We start from the raw sequence: 17,125 nt of genomic DNA, 5'->3' as shown, positions 1-17,125 counted from the left end.
AAGTCTTACTATGAAGGGAACAGTTGGGCATATTCCCACTGTAGGGCAGATAAGGAAACAGGTAAGACATGACAGCTTATCAAGTGTAGTTGAGGGGATTTTTTGCCTCTTTGCAAAAAGAAAAAAAAAGGGGGGGGGGAGCGGGATTGGAATCCGAGAAATCTGGAACTCTTCTCATGAGGACACTCCAACCTTGAACAGAGAGGCTCACTGCTTTCACTGTTCACATCAATACTCTATCATTAGAAGACTGATTTCTGCATAACATACAGATTTGAAACTGTTGTTTAGAGATCAACTCACCTGCTTAACTTTTGCAAGGTCACTGTAAATTAGGTACAATATCAAGATGTTAAAACTACGCTAAATACGTATAGCAACACTATCTTTAAGTCATGTGCCCACAGTTTCATGATCATGAAATTCACATTCACACTAAAGCTCTGTACAGTCAAGAAACAGTTTCGCCTTCACTAGCAAGAACAAATCACCTTTGTCTATCATACAAGCAACCATGTCAGAAGACCACCCCAGTATTAGCTTAAAGTATCCACACCACAGTTCATGTAGAAAGGAAAAAATGCATCAGGAACAGTTTATAGCAAAGCCATCTATTATTTCAGAGAAAAATCAGATTGAAGACAGCACACTTTTCTTTTTACATGCCAAATTGATTAGTTACTACTACTGTTGTGCATCAGAACATTCCCACACCATTCAGTGTATTCATATGCAATACTAATTCTGCCCTTCAGAAAAAGGAAGGCCAAGGAATACTCTATTTTGTCATAGACATCACCTTTACTTTTTTTCCAAGCATGACAACTTTGATAAAAAAAAGTCAGAGCACAAAACATTTTGAAGTTTCAACTGCCACCAGTTGTGTTCTTTGTGATAGTAATTTATACACTGTGTTTCTGAAAACCCTCCTCCCAAATCTTAACTGGGCTTCAAAAAGTTTTACAAGAGAAAGAATAAATTAGGAGTAAGTTTAGCTCTGTATAGAATCCCCAAAGTTACAATTGCATCTGGCAAGTCTTATATTTCCCACATAATCACTCAAAATCAGAAGTAGTTCTAGTTAACAATAGTTCACTTGCTCACTCAAGCCTTGCAATACAAAAACCCCCTTATGCTATACTAATAGTTTATAATGCCACCTTGGGACACAAATTTACTAATACACTTCAAGTTTCCCATGCCTCTGGTTTACTGGCTACCAGATCGACAAGGGCTAAATTTCCTTTGACTTCTGGGGATATTCTGAGGCTAAAGTAACTGCAGAGGCAAGATAGAAGCATGCTTCAGCTATTTTAGTTGGGGAGAATCAAACACCTCCATCTTCAACAGTCTAAGGAAGCATTCCCTCCCCAATAAGGAGGTACTCTATACATTACTGCTTGCCAGGAAAAAGCTTTAAAAATTGCTGTAGGTATGAATATACTGAAAAAAAGCTGTTTTCAAGGAGGAGGAATAGAGTGAGCAATTCAACAGTACACATGAAAAGCTTGCATCTTTTCACTGACTTATTCACTTCACAATCACTGACAAGACTGATGTACATATTTCTGCACCTGCACTTGTAAAAGCAGATAAAATATTTAATTATGTAATTTACAATGTATTTTACCAGCTTGGCATACAGGATGAACAGAGTATTTCAAAGTAGTTGACAGTTACAGGCTTGTGGAGGCCCTGCAAAAATATTACTTCAGATATCTGCTAATTAAAAAAAAAAAAATTGCATTTTAGAAGTGATACAATTCAATCTACCACAAAATACAAAGAGCTGCAAAAACGTATATCATTCCAACAACAATGTATAAGTTATTAAATAATGATCTGATTTAAAAGAATATAAATGAAGCCTTTAAGTAGGTCTTTTCTACATGCATATTATTCCTCATTAAAGAAAAATATGTAAAAAGGCCATTGGTAATTGCTTTGTTAACCACTGTAGAAAATGCCAATTCTCTGGTCACAGACGCCACTAGTTTAGCACTTAAGGTCTCTGCAGTGTTATAAGTGATTATTTTTAAATACTGTTAATTCTATTACTCCATTGGTAAAGAATGCGTGACTTGGAATATGGCAGTCTTCATATTGAGGGCAATGATGCACAGTTTCATAGTTATCCAGAAGAACAGCACCCTCCACTGCTCTGTACTTGTGGCTCATCATCAATAATCTGTACACCTCGCCTTGCTGTTCCTGACTGACTGGAACCATTCCCTCTTGCTCTTTCATCCACTTGAGCAGTTTCTATCATTCCTGTAAACGAAGACATTTATTAGATGACATTCCACTCCATTTTTTTTTCTTTAAGACAACTAAGGTCTGAATCCATTTCAGTTGCATGCACAGATATTAAAGTTCAGCGAGACTAGTTCTCCATTTGTAGTCCAATAGCAAACATTCAGGTATCACATGACACAGTTTAAGAAAATACTTAAATCCTATTCATAACATGCCAAAGATCCAACAGCTCTTGCTGACTAAAGGAGGATATTGCATGCTCGAAAGTACTGGAGTTAGTGACTCAGAACACTAGGTTTGGTATCAACTATATCTACCGATATTAAGAACACTTTGTAAGAGAACAAAAACAACAAAAATACACACACACTCTTAATGAACATGCAGGCAAAGTTTAGCTTAATTTCCTGTATCATAAAAATGCCATGAATAAGACAACTTCCCTCAGTCTACTACCTAAAACAGACACGTGTCCTGCATCCCATGTTCTTTTCCATTTAGTGAAACTTCTGTATAAAATTTGCATTGTTGCACTTTCAAATTTATGAACTGTAATTGATAGTTCCAGAAGAGTTTGGTTTTGAAATAGAGGCTTAACATAGGAAACAATGAGACCAGTCAGAATAAGATTAATCTGAAATTATTTATTCGGTGTTCTAATAGCTGAAAAATGCTTTTTTCCTTAACCTACATCATGAAATTGCAATACTGTAAACATTCATACATCAAACTCCCATAGTTGTTAGGGTACACAGATGGCTTGAAATAAAACAAGACCTGAAGTCAGTTTTTATTAATGTTTTAAATCAAAGCTTTTATATAAAGTTTGAAGCATGCCCCAAGCTGTCAGCTTTTTGTCACTGAGTGCTTTATGAACAAACTAGATATAATACCTACTTTTACAAAGGTCAAGAAACAGTTCTTCAATTCCTTTATTCTGTTTAGCAGAAGTATGATAATGTTTTGCTCCAACAGATTCAGCATACCTGTATGAATGCAGATGCAGAAGAGCTTCACTGCACTGAAGGACTCATTAATCTAAGCCACTATACTTTAAGTGAAGCAAAAAGATGATTACAAGAGGTTCTCCCTCACTGAGGGTTAATCTGCACATGCTGATTTAGCATTTAGTGGATTAATCTGATAAAAACAATATGATTCAGAAAAACACTAGGTGAAATAAAGAAAATTTCACATCTGAAAATATATTTAAACTATCACATTGACTTCAATAAAGTACAACTCTCAAATTACATTTCAATCATTAAGGGTGTTCTGGGACTCTGATACTAAAAGAACAATGAACAGAAGCCAGACACTGCTGGTTTATGCCTGCCAGTTGTTAACAGCATCACAAGTTTTAGTCCAGCATAATTCTGCAATGACTGTTTCTATTAATAGATGGTAACTTACGTTTCTGCTTCTTGCACTGAAACATGCCTCTCTTTTTCCAAATCTATTTTGTTACCTGTTGGAGACAAGTTGATCTTTCAAGTCTTTGTATTCCAAAATTACCCCGAAGAGGTCTTACAGTCATACCCCCCACCTTTTCTTCTAAATACAAGCTGTTCCCCCAAAGGACTGGATCTTACACAAATCTTTACTATTTCAAGCATTCCCAAACAATTTAAGAGTCCACCTTCCACTCAAATATCTTCACCAGTGCCTATAAATGAAGTTCTACTTCTGTTAAGCAGACCAGGGATAGCTGAACGTCTCAATACGAGGCACTTGGTCAGCCTTTTACTTTCCTCTAATTTGGTAGTCAAATTCTGTGCCGCAGAACAATACAATTTTTACAAAGTAACACTGCAAGTGTTTTGATCATTAGATCTGATCAGTATTTGTTAAAAAATAAAATAGTAGTAAGGGTTTAAGTCATTTCTTCCCCCAGCATTTCATTCTGAAGAAATGTAAGCATCCACATGGAGTCTGGGTATTTGCAATAAAGGCTATAACATATAATGAAGATTTAGGCTTTTCTTTGTTAAACAGCGCAACCTGCAACGGCCTGTACCATGCCTCTGCCATGGTGCACCATTGAACAGTTTTCTTCTTAACTAAAGCTCTTGCTTTTTCTCAGTTGTGATCTACTGAAACTTCCATTTTAGAAATCATTTGGAGCATTAGATTCACAAAAGTTTTACCCCTTGACACACAGAAGGTATCAAAGCAGTGTTCTAAAGATGTCACTAATAAAAGAAATGTTTCTAACTCAGTCATTAGAACCACATATTAAGAAGGACTTACCTACTATACATAAACAGATTTCATTTCCCAACATTTTCCTTAATTCCTTAACCCAGTTTTTTACCTGCATAGAGAACAGAGGTAAATTTATTTTCACTTTTATACATTACCAGCTTAGGCATTGCAGAACTGACCTATTCCTTCATGAACTGAAGTATGTTCAGAGCAACACTGATTTACCAAATATTCTTTAGATAGCTATGCACAGCTCTAGTTTCAGTATTCAACTGCAAGCTAAAACCTGCTGAAATTAGCAACAAGTGACTTAATTTCTAGAATAACTATTTTATGTAACTCAGCACACATTCTTAGCCCCACTCCAAAGAACAAGTTCACTACAGTGGCTCTGTGCATTATTTAGGTCAGTCATGAGATTATCAACAGGAACTTACTGACAGATCACAAGTGGTACTTTAAAGATCTCTACCTTTAAAGGCACTTTAGATCCTACCTCTCTACCTTTATACTCCACCTTTACATGCACTGAGTTTTTTTCAGTACGTGCATTTCCTGGGAGAACAGATGGGATAAGAATATTGAGTTAGCTGGAGTCAGAAGGTAGCCGTTAGCTTTGTTTTCATACTTTTAAGTTGTATGCTCATAGCATTGACTTTGGGTTTATTTCAAGGGAATTTAAGTAGTGAGATCACCTGAAGAACCTAGAAAATACTTAGGATAACATACAGAGATAGTTATTCAATAACTTCTGCAAATCTATCTTTCCTCTTTTTCCAAGAAAAAGATGTCTTGATATCACAAAACTTATGTACAGCTGAGCATGAAAAGGCACAAGCTAAACTTGTACTCACAAGTCATGGCAATTCTGCTGATGGGTGTAAGGGGTTAACAGCTAGTGCAAGTGCTTTAATTATCCCACATCGTACTTAAATTTACTTAAGCTACTGCTAAAACCACATCTTTACACTACTTGCATCTTTGCTATCCTACGCCCACTCCATACAATCATGGCTTCCTACTCCTCTACACAGAAGCCCTACTGCTTCTGCTACAAGGTAGCTTAGTTCAAACTCTCCTAGCAGAGAGCCTCAAGTCTTCAGCTAGAAGTAGTATAGAGTGATAGCAGCAGTTTGAGATAAGACTAAACTGACAAAGAATTGCACAAGAACTCACCTGTCCAGCTAATGCTGCTGTAATTTAACTATTAAGTTTCAGGTTTGAATTAAGGTATGAGGCCCACAAAGTAGATAAAAAACCAACTACCATTGAGAACTTAAAGCTTCCAATTATCATATATTGCAATTTCAGACAGATCTACCAAAAGCCACATCACTTAACTTTTAAGAGTTTAGTTTATGCAGTGAAGGTCAGCATTGCATACTATCACAACAGAACTGGTCTATGTTCAGATTGTTGCAGGTAACTCATATCTAGTTCTCTGGTGTTCTTTGAATAATCTTGCTAGAGCTTTATCCAGAACAGACTGAAAAAGCATGCCTTCAAAAATATGAAGGCATATGCTTCCACTATACAGTCTAAATTTGCAGATCTAATATTAAGATTCATATGTGATCAGATATCAATCCCATAACTTGAACAAATTAAGCAGAAATGCTATTGCCAGAACAAAAGATTCCTAGTAACATACTCGTACCACAGGTTGGCTCTCAATCTCTATATATCTTGAAAAAAAAAAAGGGGGGGGGAGGGGGGGACAAAAATCTGCCACAGTACCTTCTGGAAAGAGTCTTCATCTGTTATATCATATACAAGAATAGCTCCATTAGAATCTCTGTAGTAGATCGGCCCCAGTGCATGAAATCTTTCTTGACCAGCTGTATCCTGCATTTATTAAAACACACTTATTACCATTTAAGACAAAACAAACTATTCACAAGACTGCAATTAGTCCTAAATTGTACTTTAAAACATGTGTAACATTTGAGTTCTACTATTCATAAGTAATTTTTCAGGAAATTAGTTTGCTGAGGGAAAGGGAAGTTGTAGAAAAGCAAACATACCCATATTGCAAGATTTACTCTTTTCCCACCAATATTTAGCTTCTTTGTAAGAAAAGATGCCTGGAAAGCAAAACAGATTAATTAGAGTTCAGTTTTATACACACCTCATGTGACTACAGAATAATTAATAACTCATCTGAATCAATAAAGGAGAATTTTGATCCAAAAACCTGTTAAGCCAGAAGGCTGGGTCAATACTAAGCCAGTTAGTCATTTCACTACATTTTGCCAGAAGTATTTTCTAAATAAGCTTGGCTTAAGCCAACCATTGCCTACATTTTTGCTGTTGTTGTTCTGAATTATTCGGGAAGGACAGGAGGAAGGCTGTGCAGAAAGACACTGAATTCAAAACACTGATATGCTTCAAGTTCAGCTTACACTTTCCACTAGAATATATGAAGTTGATGGGATCTACCTCAACTGCTTGGATCTTTTTAATTTGCAGGAACTGTACTATTGTAGTAGTTCATTATTAGTAAACTACTAGAACAAAGTAGTTTTAATTTAGAGGTAGAACTCTCAAAACACTACTATTTGGCAAGAAGTTCCTTGTCTTTTTCCTTTTTTTTTTTTTTTTTTTTCCTGAATTGAGCTCACAATTCTCCCTGTCACTTTTTTTCATTCTAGTACTGTTCCTGCAACCTTAATACACTCCTCAGTTAACTGTACCTGAGGGGAAAAAGCTGTACACACAATAGGAAAGTGGCAGAACTGACCTGCAGTTCTAAGAAAGGCCTCAAAAGTAGCATACAGAAATGAATTCTTAAAGTAGCTAATTGTCTTCTATTTTATAGGACCAGGCTATTTTGCAAACTTAGTCAAATTTCAGCAACTCAAAAGGATGGCTGTTCCTCCCAGAGCCCACGAGATTTACATTTTTAACTACTACTTCTGTTACTAGATGTACAACTCAGTGGAAATTGGTAGAAATCTAATACAACTTTAATAGGCTGAAGCAGGCTCTAATAAAGTTGACGCATTAAGAAGCTGTTCTCCCTTCCTGAAGTCCAGCAGTAACTGGTTAATAATATTAAGTTGGCAAGGATTAACTTTTGGATTTTTTCCCTCAAATTATACTCAGTTTGCCTTTCAGCTTCACCTCAGTTTTCATTTAGACAGCAACAAGGTCTCAGTTATATCTTACAATACATTGATCCCAGATCATTTTAGGCCGGACTGTACCAGCTCAACAAGAGCTCTCTGCTTGAGCACTGATCAGACACTGGAACAACTGAAAACCATTATGCATGTGGAAAAAAAATACGTATGTGGGCCAAATCAGCTTGCCATTTAATTGCATGAGCAACAAATACTCACATAGAAGACCATGGCAATTCAATTTATATCGGCCTAAACCGCTGTGAAATCACCTCTCAGGAATGATGACTGTACTACAGCTAAGCCAATCCAACACTCAGCTGCTAGAACAGATCCTGCTCTTCTGCTGCCTTCCTAACATGAACTCTGGCATTAGTATGCAACAAGTTAAGGAACTGATTTAAAGAACTCTTTTCTTCTCTTCTTTGAGATAAGTTGTATCCTTTCCCTCAAAGCATTCCGTAAGGTCTGAAAAATAATGCATTTGATACAGAGAGAGGGCAGACCATAGATCTGTAACAGAAAAGAAAACACTCAAACTCCTAAGAGCAGGTAGGTCATTGTGGCCATTGCACTCAATTAACTTACAGTACTAATACTACCCATTCAATCTACAGCAAGGTGGCATAAAAGTCAAATTTAGGAATAGTTCCAGATAGCCCGTTAAAAATAATTAACAAACTATCCAACCTGAAACAAAAAACATAACAATAGTAGCAGGTCTTAAACATGAGAAAAGCTTTAATGTCTTACAGGCAGATCAAAAATTCTATAGAAACTAGTTTATGGCTTTTAGCTAGCTGACCTTAAGGAGACCTGTCTGATCAGTCCTCACATCCTAGTTCGTTCTACTACACCTAAGTTTAAAAATGAGACCCATGAGACCAGAGTTAATTCCAAGATAAGCAATCTCATACAGCTCTTTGAAGTACAATAGCATTAGTATTTTGATTTATGACCAGCCTGAAGAACACATGCACTTGGAGGAAAAGGATAATGCAGTTACAGGAGCTAAATACCATTTCTCTTATCAAGTCCATAGAAAACCTTTTCTTAACTTTCAAGAATTCAGTTCCATATATGCATCAGGTCCTGTTAGAGTGGAAAAAAAAAAAAAAAAAAAAAGAACCTGAGCAGAATAAGAGGAAGATCCAGTCAGAATGAATTTTCTTTCAAGTTGCAGCAGAGGTGGGAGAAGTAGTTCGCCACCATCTGCCTCTAGATGGTTTTGGGCAAGCCAGGCATAAGAACACTGCGCAAGGCACTACACTGGAGGGAAAGGGGGGGAGGGGGGGAAAGCACAGAACAAGGAGGCTATCTTAAAAATCCATGACAGCTTCCCCAGGTTTTGCAGGTACCCCAAAGCAATCAGGATCAGCATCATACGATTGGTGCCAAATATTAGCGCCTCTCCTGTGCTGGAAGTTTTGTAATCCTCTGTATATTTCACAGATCAGAGCATTAAAACTGTACTCATCACCAGTAATTTAACAACAGAAAGCATCTACCTAAGTATAAAAAAACCTGATTCTCAATTTATCATTGGAGTAATTGCAGCACGCACCATTTGATGTCAATTTAAAGCTGAGAAACATTAGGATGAGAACACTGACGTCAATACACGGATCTACGGGAACCAGTTCTAACTGGCCCACCAGGTCTGATAATACAGGTTATACTCTTGGCTGTGAGGGGTGGGTGAGAGATCTAGCTTTCCTGCATCAGCTCTTCCACATAATAAGCAACACATCCCAGCAGCCTCCTAACCTCTTCTTAAGAGTCTCTCTTTTAAGAGGAAATAAGAAAATTCCAAATCATCGCTTCCTTCTAGCTGGGGGGTGGCAGGGGGAGGGAGCAGCTCCCTTCCACTAACACTCTCGTGCTACTAGCACAGTGGGGAGAATCTTATTTGTCTGTACACAGATTAACTTCACAGTTAAAAGTGCTGGAATTCAGACGCAAAAGTAGAGATAACACATTAGCAAGAAGATTCACAATGACCAATTAAAGGGTTTTCTGTGCCCTCTCTCTCCAAAGAGGCACACAAACCCATAATCACATTCCCCTCAAGACAGAGGGCTCACACTGCTGGAACCAGGCAGCATCACTAAATTAACATTTTTTAGAAATCTATAGTCCCACCATTCTGCTTTTCGTTGCAATGATATTGGGATAAAACACAATGTAAAGGTTTATTTTTTCTAAATCACAAAGTACTGTGAATGAGCCACTTGTCCCACTTTCTGATGATACCTTCATACAACTCATTACTATGGCTCCTCTGCTGAATGAGGAACTAAATATTTGTCTGATTTTGGCTTTATTGAAACAGAAATCATTTGCTGAAATACTTCAAATTGATGTCATGAAACAAAACCACTTTGCCAGATTAAGCCCTTAATCTAAAAAAAGATGCCTTGCAAAAAACATCACTTCATTGTTTAGTCAGATATTCTACTTTCTCCCTAGCTTATTTTTAAAGGATGTTTTAACTAGCCAGTGGAAGCTCTTACGACTTACTAGATATTTCTTCTAGTACTGTAAGATACAGTAAAACAAAAACAATAATATGTACTTTAAGTATTATCATTTAGTACACTAAGATTCAACAGCAGCTGACACTGTATTTTGCAGTCAGAAAAGCAAAAATGAATTGAGAAATATAGGCAATCATTTAAAAATAGCATTATCCCTTGACTATCAACATTTTCAGTAGCAACCAAAAGCCTAACTGCAATAGAGGCATAGAAATTTCTATTTCAAGCATCAGCACATGTTTCCATTCCTTTACGAGCAATTCTCGCCAACCAAGACAGTCCAAAACAAAGAAGCCCCCAAGCCACAGGATCTAGAGAGGCTTTTTACTCTCAGCATTTTTTGCTTGCCATTATGACATGAGACATAGGTTCGTATTCCAACTCAATTTTTATTTCTGATTTTAAGTTTTCCACTAAAGATTTAACCAACATGATTAGAACAGAGGTAGTGTTCAATGGACAAGCAGTGTTCAATCCTACTCCTGCTAGCTGGGGAATCAGAATACACAGACAATTTCAACAGACACTTAAGTAGTCCAGTTTGCTTGATGCTACAGTTCAGGTGAAGATTACAACTGTATCCTCTGACACCTGTAAGTTACTGGTTATTGCTTTAGTAATGTGAAGTATTGTTTACCTCTATGGCAATCAGAACTACAATTAGCCTGCCAGAAATACCATACCATATGCCTCATGCCTAGTAAACCTATCAACAGATCCTTCCAACACCAGAACATGAACATATGCTAATGAAGTTTAAAATATGTTCTTCCTTGCTATTTAATAGCAAAAAATGGAGCAACTGTATTTGTTAATGAAACATTCACCATATTGTTTCCAGCACATTTCTAGTACTCCCTTTAAGGGAAAGCTTCAACCATTAAATACTTCTGAGCTGCCCAGTCCCACAAAGATCTTTCCCAAAATGTGCACAAACAGTGTACAACAACCTTAAGGCTTTTTTTTTTTTTTTTTTTGCCACCACCTACTATTTATTCTGTGCTCTACACTAGAGAATTTAAAAAGGAGTTCAGAACCCACCAGTGCCCCACATGGTGGCAGGATTTGTTTCTTTACTTAAAGAATATTTATTAAAAACAACATGTATTACAGTGTTAAAACTACACTTTCACAACTATTCACAACTGCTAAGACAACATGCTGCATAACTGCAGATAAACAGTTAAGTGAGCAGAGACAGCTCATAATACAAACTTAATGTACAATCCCTGATGCAAAGTTCAGAACATTCTCTGAGACCATGTACAATCATATGAGTACTGGTTTTTGAGATTTTGTTTTATAACACAGCAAATATCATAATAGACTGGCAGGCAGCACAAGAAACAAACATTATTTTCAAGCAGACATCCTGTCACCTATTTTTAAGTGGAACAGCACTTCTCAGTTGTTTATAAGTTAGCTGACAGCACTACTGAGAACCAGTCCAAAATCCAGGCAGGCAAAGTGACAAGTAAATAAGTCTTAAGTATTTTTTTTCTGTTATGAAAAGAAAAGAAATATACCATGATTTTATAAACCACTTTGTGAAAGCTGTTCTCTTACAGCAGTAAGATTACTGCTTAGGCAGTTCAAGTGTTATAATCTGAAACACTAGGAAAACTATAATTATCAGAAATGGAGCACGTATGAAATACTTAGTCATCAGTCCACTGCTGATGATTACAGTAACATCACTTTTAAATCATGCTTCTATCTCCCAAGAGTCAAATGAATGCATTCATATACAGAACTGAAAAAAAAAAAAAAAAAAAAAAGCCATTAGGATTCAGAATAGAAACAAGTTATTTAAGCACGGAAAGCTTAAAACCGAAGGGTAAAAAAAAAGAAAAAAAATACCACAAGACTAGCTTTCAGCATAGCCAGCTAGGGACAACCACCATTTGAAGAGTGGCAGTGGTCACTCCAGCCGCTGAAGAGCAGCGAACAAGACGGCAGACACCACAGAGGGGCCACTCCAACGCAGAGCAATAGTGGACATAACGAGCACCGGGGAGGAAAGCGGCAGCCCGGTAAGGCGCCAGAGGGCCACGGGGAGGTGGGCTGACACCGCCCAGCAAGCCGGGAAGGTGCCCGGGGGAGGAAGGGAGAGGAGGGAGGGGAGAAGGGCGGCGGGAGCCCCCACCGCGCCCGGCCGGGCCCGCACCTGCAGCGTGGTGATGTGCTTGTCGTTGAACTTGTTCTCGCAGTAGCGCAGCACCAGGGAGGTTTTCCCCACGCAGCCCTCCCCGAGCAGCACCACCTTGAAGGAGAAACTGCGGCCCCCGGCCGCCGCACCGGCCCCCGCCGCCATCCGCGCCCCGCCGAGCCGGGCCCGCCGCTGCCGCCTCACATCAACCGCCCGCGCCGCGGCCGCGGGGCGCCGCCGCCACCGTCCTCACCGCCGCCCCCCGGCGCTGGCGGGACGGGGCTCGCGGCGCGGAAAGGAGCGAGGGGGGCGGAGGGCGCCGCCGAGGCCGCGGGGCAGGCGCGGCGAGGGGAGGTGAGAGCCCAGGCGCCCCCACGGCTCGCCGCCCTACTTCCTCCCCCCCCCTCAATGGCGTCTTCTTCCTCCTACGTCACGCGCCGCTCGGTCACGCGGCCTCCCCCCCGCTTCCCACCGCCAATGGGAAGGGCAGACGCGGCGGAGGCGAGAGGCCCCGCCCAAAACTCGCGGAGAGGAGGGTGGGGTCGGTGAACGGGGCGGGGCGGAGCCTCGCGGGCGAGGGGCGGCGGGGCGAGCCCGGGCCTGCCCGCCGCCGCCGCCGCCCCGCCCGCCTCCGGGGCTGCGTGCGCGCGTCCGTGCGCGTGCGCCAGCGGCGGCGGGGGCGCGTGCGCGTGCGCGTGCGGAGGCACGGCTGACAAAATGTCGCCGCGGCCGAGGAGCGTGGGGGGAGGGGGCCTTGCTTAGGGCCGCGCCCGCGGCCGCAGCGCGGCAGGAATAGCTCCGCCGAATCACATCCTGGGAGAGACCGGGGCTTTTTCCCTGTTGCCTGTAAAAGCAGGCCCGAGTGGTTAGCACAGGCAAAGGTAGCTGCTTACTGCGGTCGCCGGTTGGGTGAGGCGGGGTCTCATCTAGAGGTCCTGTCGCCATCAGGTCTCTCAGAATACCAAGCTGTCCCTCAAACATAGAATAAATGGCATTTGCCTGACAGACTGCTGAACTGGAATGATACTTGTGGCCTAAGCATAACAAATAACTCTGGTGTATCATCATAAGGCACTAAAATGCATCAGATGTACCTATGGAACTTATCCCAAGCAAAGGGCTAATGCCTAAAATGAATATAATTAAACACAGCTTTCATTCCATCAAACTTCAGTGGCTCTATTCATGTGAATAAAGTTGTATTAGCATTTAAATGTTTGTAAAAAAAAGTCCATGATAAAATGCTTTAAACAGATGTGAGAGCAGGCAATGGAAAAGGCATGAGAAAAATGTTTTGTAATGTTCTTGACCATAGGGGTCTTCCTCTGATAGTGTTTCATACGCTCAAGAACTAGATTACTGCCTTGTCAAATTGAAAGTCATACCTTAATTAAAAGCTACCCACACAAACCAGTCCAAACTACTGCAACATAACTTCTCTCTAGTGATCGTTTAGTGGTAAGAAAAATAGTGCTTATGAAAAGGCATCACAGTGCAATTTCCTTTTTTTCTCTGTCAGATAATATGTTGTGTGCGAAGGAATAGAGGAAAAAAATAGAGAATGCTGCCAGGAGAACAAAGATCAAATATCCTGGAGCAGAAATCTCATTACAGAACAGTATCACAATCCCATACAAAATGGATTTCTTTTTTTTCCTTTTTATTTTCTCCAAGTGTAAATAAAGTAAATAGAAAAAGGTTAAAAATCAATGCAGACAAAGTCTTCAAAAGTATCTTTAAATGAATTTGCAGTTTTGTAGATGTGGTTTCAACAAGCTATTGTAAAAACTATGTTTTGCTGGGAAGTGATACTGGCTTCTGTTAATCATGTTTTCCATGAATAGCCAGTAAAACTGACTGAGAAATTAGCTATTCCTCTTCCAGACTGAATCAAAGAAGCAAGTGTAGATCAGTTTTGGATTAAGTTTGCCAGAAGTGATGGAAGTCAATGCTCAAAAGCACAGGCTGCTTGGGAGGCCAAGGCAGTTAGGGCTTTCCCTGGTCACTGACTGCAAATGCATCTGCTAAGAAGCTGCTGTTGCCTGTATTAGAGACAAATGCACTACATAAACAGCAAAGGCAAAAGATGGGCAGCAGAAAACAACTTTAGTCTATGTGGAAGTAGAGGCAGCACTCCAAGTGACACAGGACTGTGTGGAAGGCTGTATTGAAAATTGTGGGCGAGAAAACCTTCCTGTTCTTTTATCTTTGTACTGTTTTCAGGAAAATGAGATTATATATTCTTTATAAAGAAACAAGATTATACTAAAGAATATGTCTGATTTATACTTTTCAGTTTTACTTAAAATAAAAATGATCCATACGTCAGTTAAACCTTATTGGTCAAAAGGATAACTGTTGAGTTTTGGTGCTTTCTGCATGGGTGATTTTTCATCAGTCTTCCATCAAGTGTTATTATATTGAACACTATGATGGAAATATAGGCTAACTCCCAGTGAGAAAGAATTAACTGGTGTTTGAAATGCTTGAATTGCTCTCATTGCTTGCATGGAAGCTGAAGCTTTTAGAAGGGCTACAGGGGAGACACCCCATACGAATTCAGTATGCTAAATGGGCTCAGCAGTACAGCTGCTGACAGCATAACTGTGAGCATGGTTTTCCTAACAGAAAGCACACAACAAAGCGTAAGAAACCAACTGCATCTCAATTTTAGCAGATTACATTTCTTGAAGAATCCTCTAGCATGGTACCCAATCAAAAGGTGCATCTTCCCACTGACAGTAAACTGATGCAAGTGACTACTGTGTTTCATCGTTTCTGTTTTCCTCTCTCTTCTACTTGGAACTTGGAACTGTCTTTTCTTGCATGGGAAGTCTAAAGTACTATATTATCCCAAACTGCAGACATCAGTATTAAACTGAATAAAAAGGATCATCTGGCTGAGGACAGAAAATTCAGTCTGAACTACAGAAAATGTTACATTTTACCATAACCTGATATGCATGGCTTATTGGAATCTGTAGGTTTAGTTGTCTGTGACAGCTGTCAAGCTATTTTAATTTAATAGTGTTAATTTAATTTGGGAAGTGTTTATTTCAGCATATTCAGAAGACAGAATGCCTCTTTTCCGTCTAATTTGATGTGCTTTGACTTTTTACATAGCTTCCTAAAAATACTTTTACAGAGTTCTGTTTTAAATTTTTTATATTACATTTTTCACAGTTCTTAAAGAAATAGACTTTACAAGGCAATCTAATTTGTAAAGATGGCCCCATATCTTACTTTATGGCAACATAAAGATTCACTGTGTCTTTTGCTGCAGAGGCCTGACAGTGAACAACTGTTTAAAAACTGAACTGCTTGTAGCTGACTGCCTTTGAGGCAGCAACACTATGGTAGCAATTTTGTAATGAAGCAGAATCAGACAAAAGGCTCAGACAGCACTTTTGTAGCATGAGTTCCAGGAACATAAATATCCTGCACAGTATATAGAAATAACTGTGCATAATCACTAGCCAGTTAAGGTTGGATTCATTTCACCTAACCTGTGGACACTCACATTTAGTCAGATAAGTTCCAGATAAATCTGTTTTAAGAGGAACACATGACTGACTTGGCAACATGTGCTTTTCCCCACAGCTCCAATGGAACAACTGAGTTTCACCAAGTCAGCAATGATTTCTGACAGAAATAAAAATGGAAAAGTTAACTATGTTGCTACATGAAAATACCTCTTAAGATATATTTGCTATTTCATAAAGAATCTACAGTGAATGAAATGTATGACTTTGTGTTTCTAACATGACTGACAGGAACACCCACTCTAGAAGGAGAGATAGGACACACTGTGTCTATTGCCGACTGGCAATCACAAGTAACATCAACCTATCCATCAAAAACCATAGTAAGTATTTTTATCTAGGGTGAGATTAATGCATAAGGTTACTTAAATGATGGCAAACACATATATAATGTTAAGAAGTGTCAGTGTATTAAAAAGATACAGTCTGTTCCAAAAAGAAAGACAAGTGTTCAGGTGCTGAAGGTGAAGAGTAAGGCGAATGAACCTGAACATATTTTACCAACTCAGTCAATGCTTAGCGCCTCAGGGTACCCATGGGAATGTACTCGACAGGTTCAGTAGTGTGTTTGGAGACTTTGTGCAGCACGGAATTTGTTTCTAATTTGTAGAAACAAGTAAATCATAGAATCTGATTTTTAGGTAAGAATACTAGCAGAGGACAACTGTTATTTTTTTCTTATAAAGAAAAAGACATTTATTATTTTTTAAAAAATCTGTTCTCCATGTTAAAGAGAAACTGTCTGTAAAATGTCATTCCCTCTAGGATAAGCAGTTATGAATCCTTTGACACTTTATATTATCTTTTTCATACATACAGTGAGACACATATGGCAATGCTGAATAGCATCCCCATGTGTTTCTAATAGCTGCTCTCGTTGACAAGTAGCATCCTGAGCTTGTGCTGAGAACAGCAAGCAGCATGCTGCTCCGCCATTTACTCAGCCCCTCCTCTCAGCATTTCCACTTGCAGGGATGAAGGCTCTTTTCAGGCTCTAAGTATTTTTTTCAGTGTTTCTTTTTCTACCACTGTCCCTGGAATGAACATCCCTCAAATCCTTTACTTCTTGAATTAGTAAAGCAACTGCTGTGTGAAAGGATCAGCAAAACTGGGGGCAAAATGGAGTGATACGTAGATGCATCAGCAAGCTTAGGGCTAGCTCCAAAAAAGAAAGGGGCTGAAGATGCAAAAAAAAAAAAAAAAAAAAAAAAAAAAAAAAAAAAACACTCCTCAAAGGAAAGCTGTCAGGTATAATTGTTATATATTATAATTCTTTTATATGCTTTTTAATGCTTTTCCCAAGGAAAAGTAGAA

General features: G+C 39.2%; 1 protein-coding gene across 1 annotated transcript; it reads right to left on the bottom strand.

The window, feature by feature from the left end:
- Nucleotides 1–595: 595 nt before the first annotated feature.
- RAB21 (RAB21, member RAS oncogene family) lies at nucleotides 596–12,685 on the bottom strand. Its single transcript, XM_062567812.1, has 7 exons — nucleotides 12,288–12,685; nucleotides 6,486–6,545; nucleotides 6,199–6,306; nucleotides 4,507–4,570; nucleotides 3,670–3,724; nucleotides 3,154–3,242; nucleotides 596–2,271 (listed from the first exon to the last, which is right to left on the bottom strand). The coding sequence occupies exons 1-7, from the start codon at nucleotides 12,432–12,434 to the stop codon at nucleotides 2,132–2,134; spliced, it is 663 nt and encodes a 220-aa protein (XP_062423796.1). The 5' UTR covers nucleotides 12,435–12,685; the 3' UTR covers nucleotides 596–2,131.
- Nucleotides 12,686–17,125: the final 4,440 nt, after the last annotated feature.

The sequence above is a fragment of the Rhea pennata genome, chromosome 1, assembly GCF_028389875.1.
Source record: "Rhea pennata isolate bPtePen1 chromosome 1, bPtePen1.pri, whole genome shotgun sequence".
NCBI lineage: Eukaryota > Metazoa > Chordata > Aves > Rheiformes > Rheidae > Rhea > Rhea pennata.
Note: the sequence above shows the minus strand (reverse complement) of the source record. Positions and strands in the feature narration are given on the sequence as shown.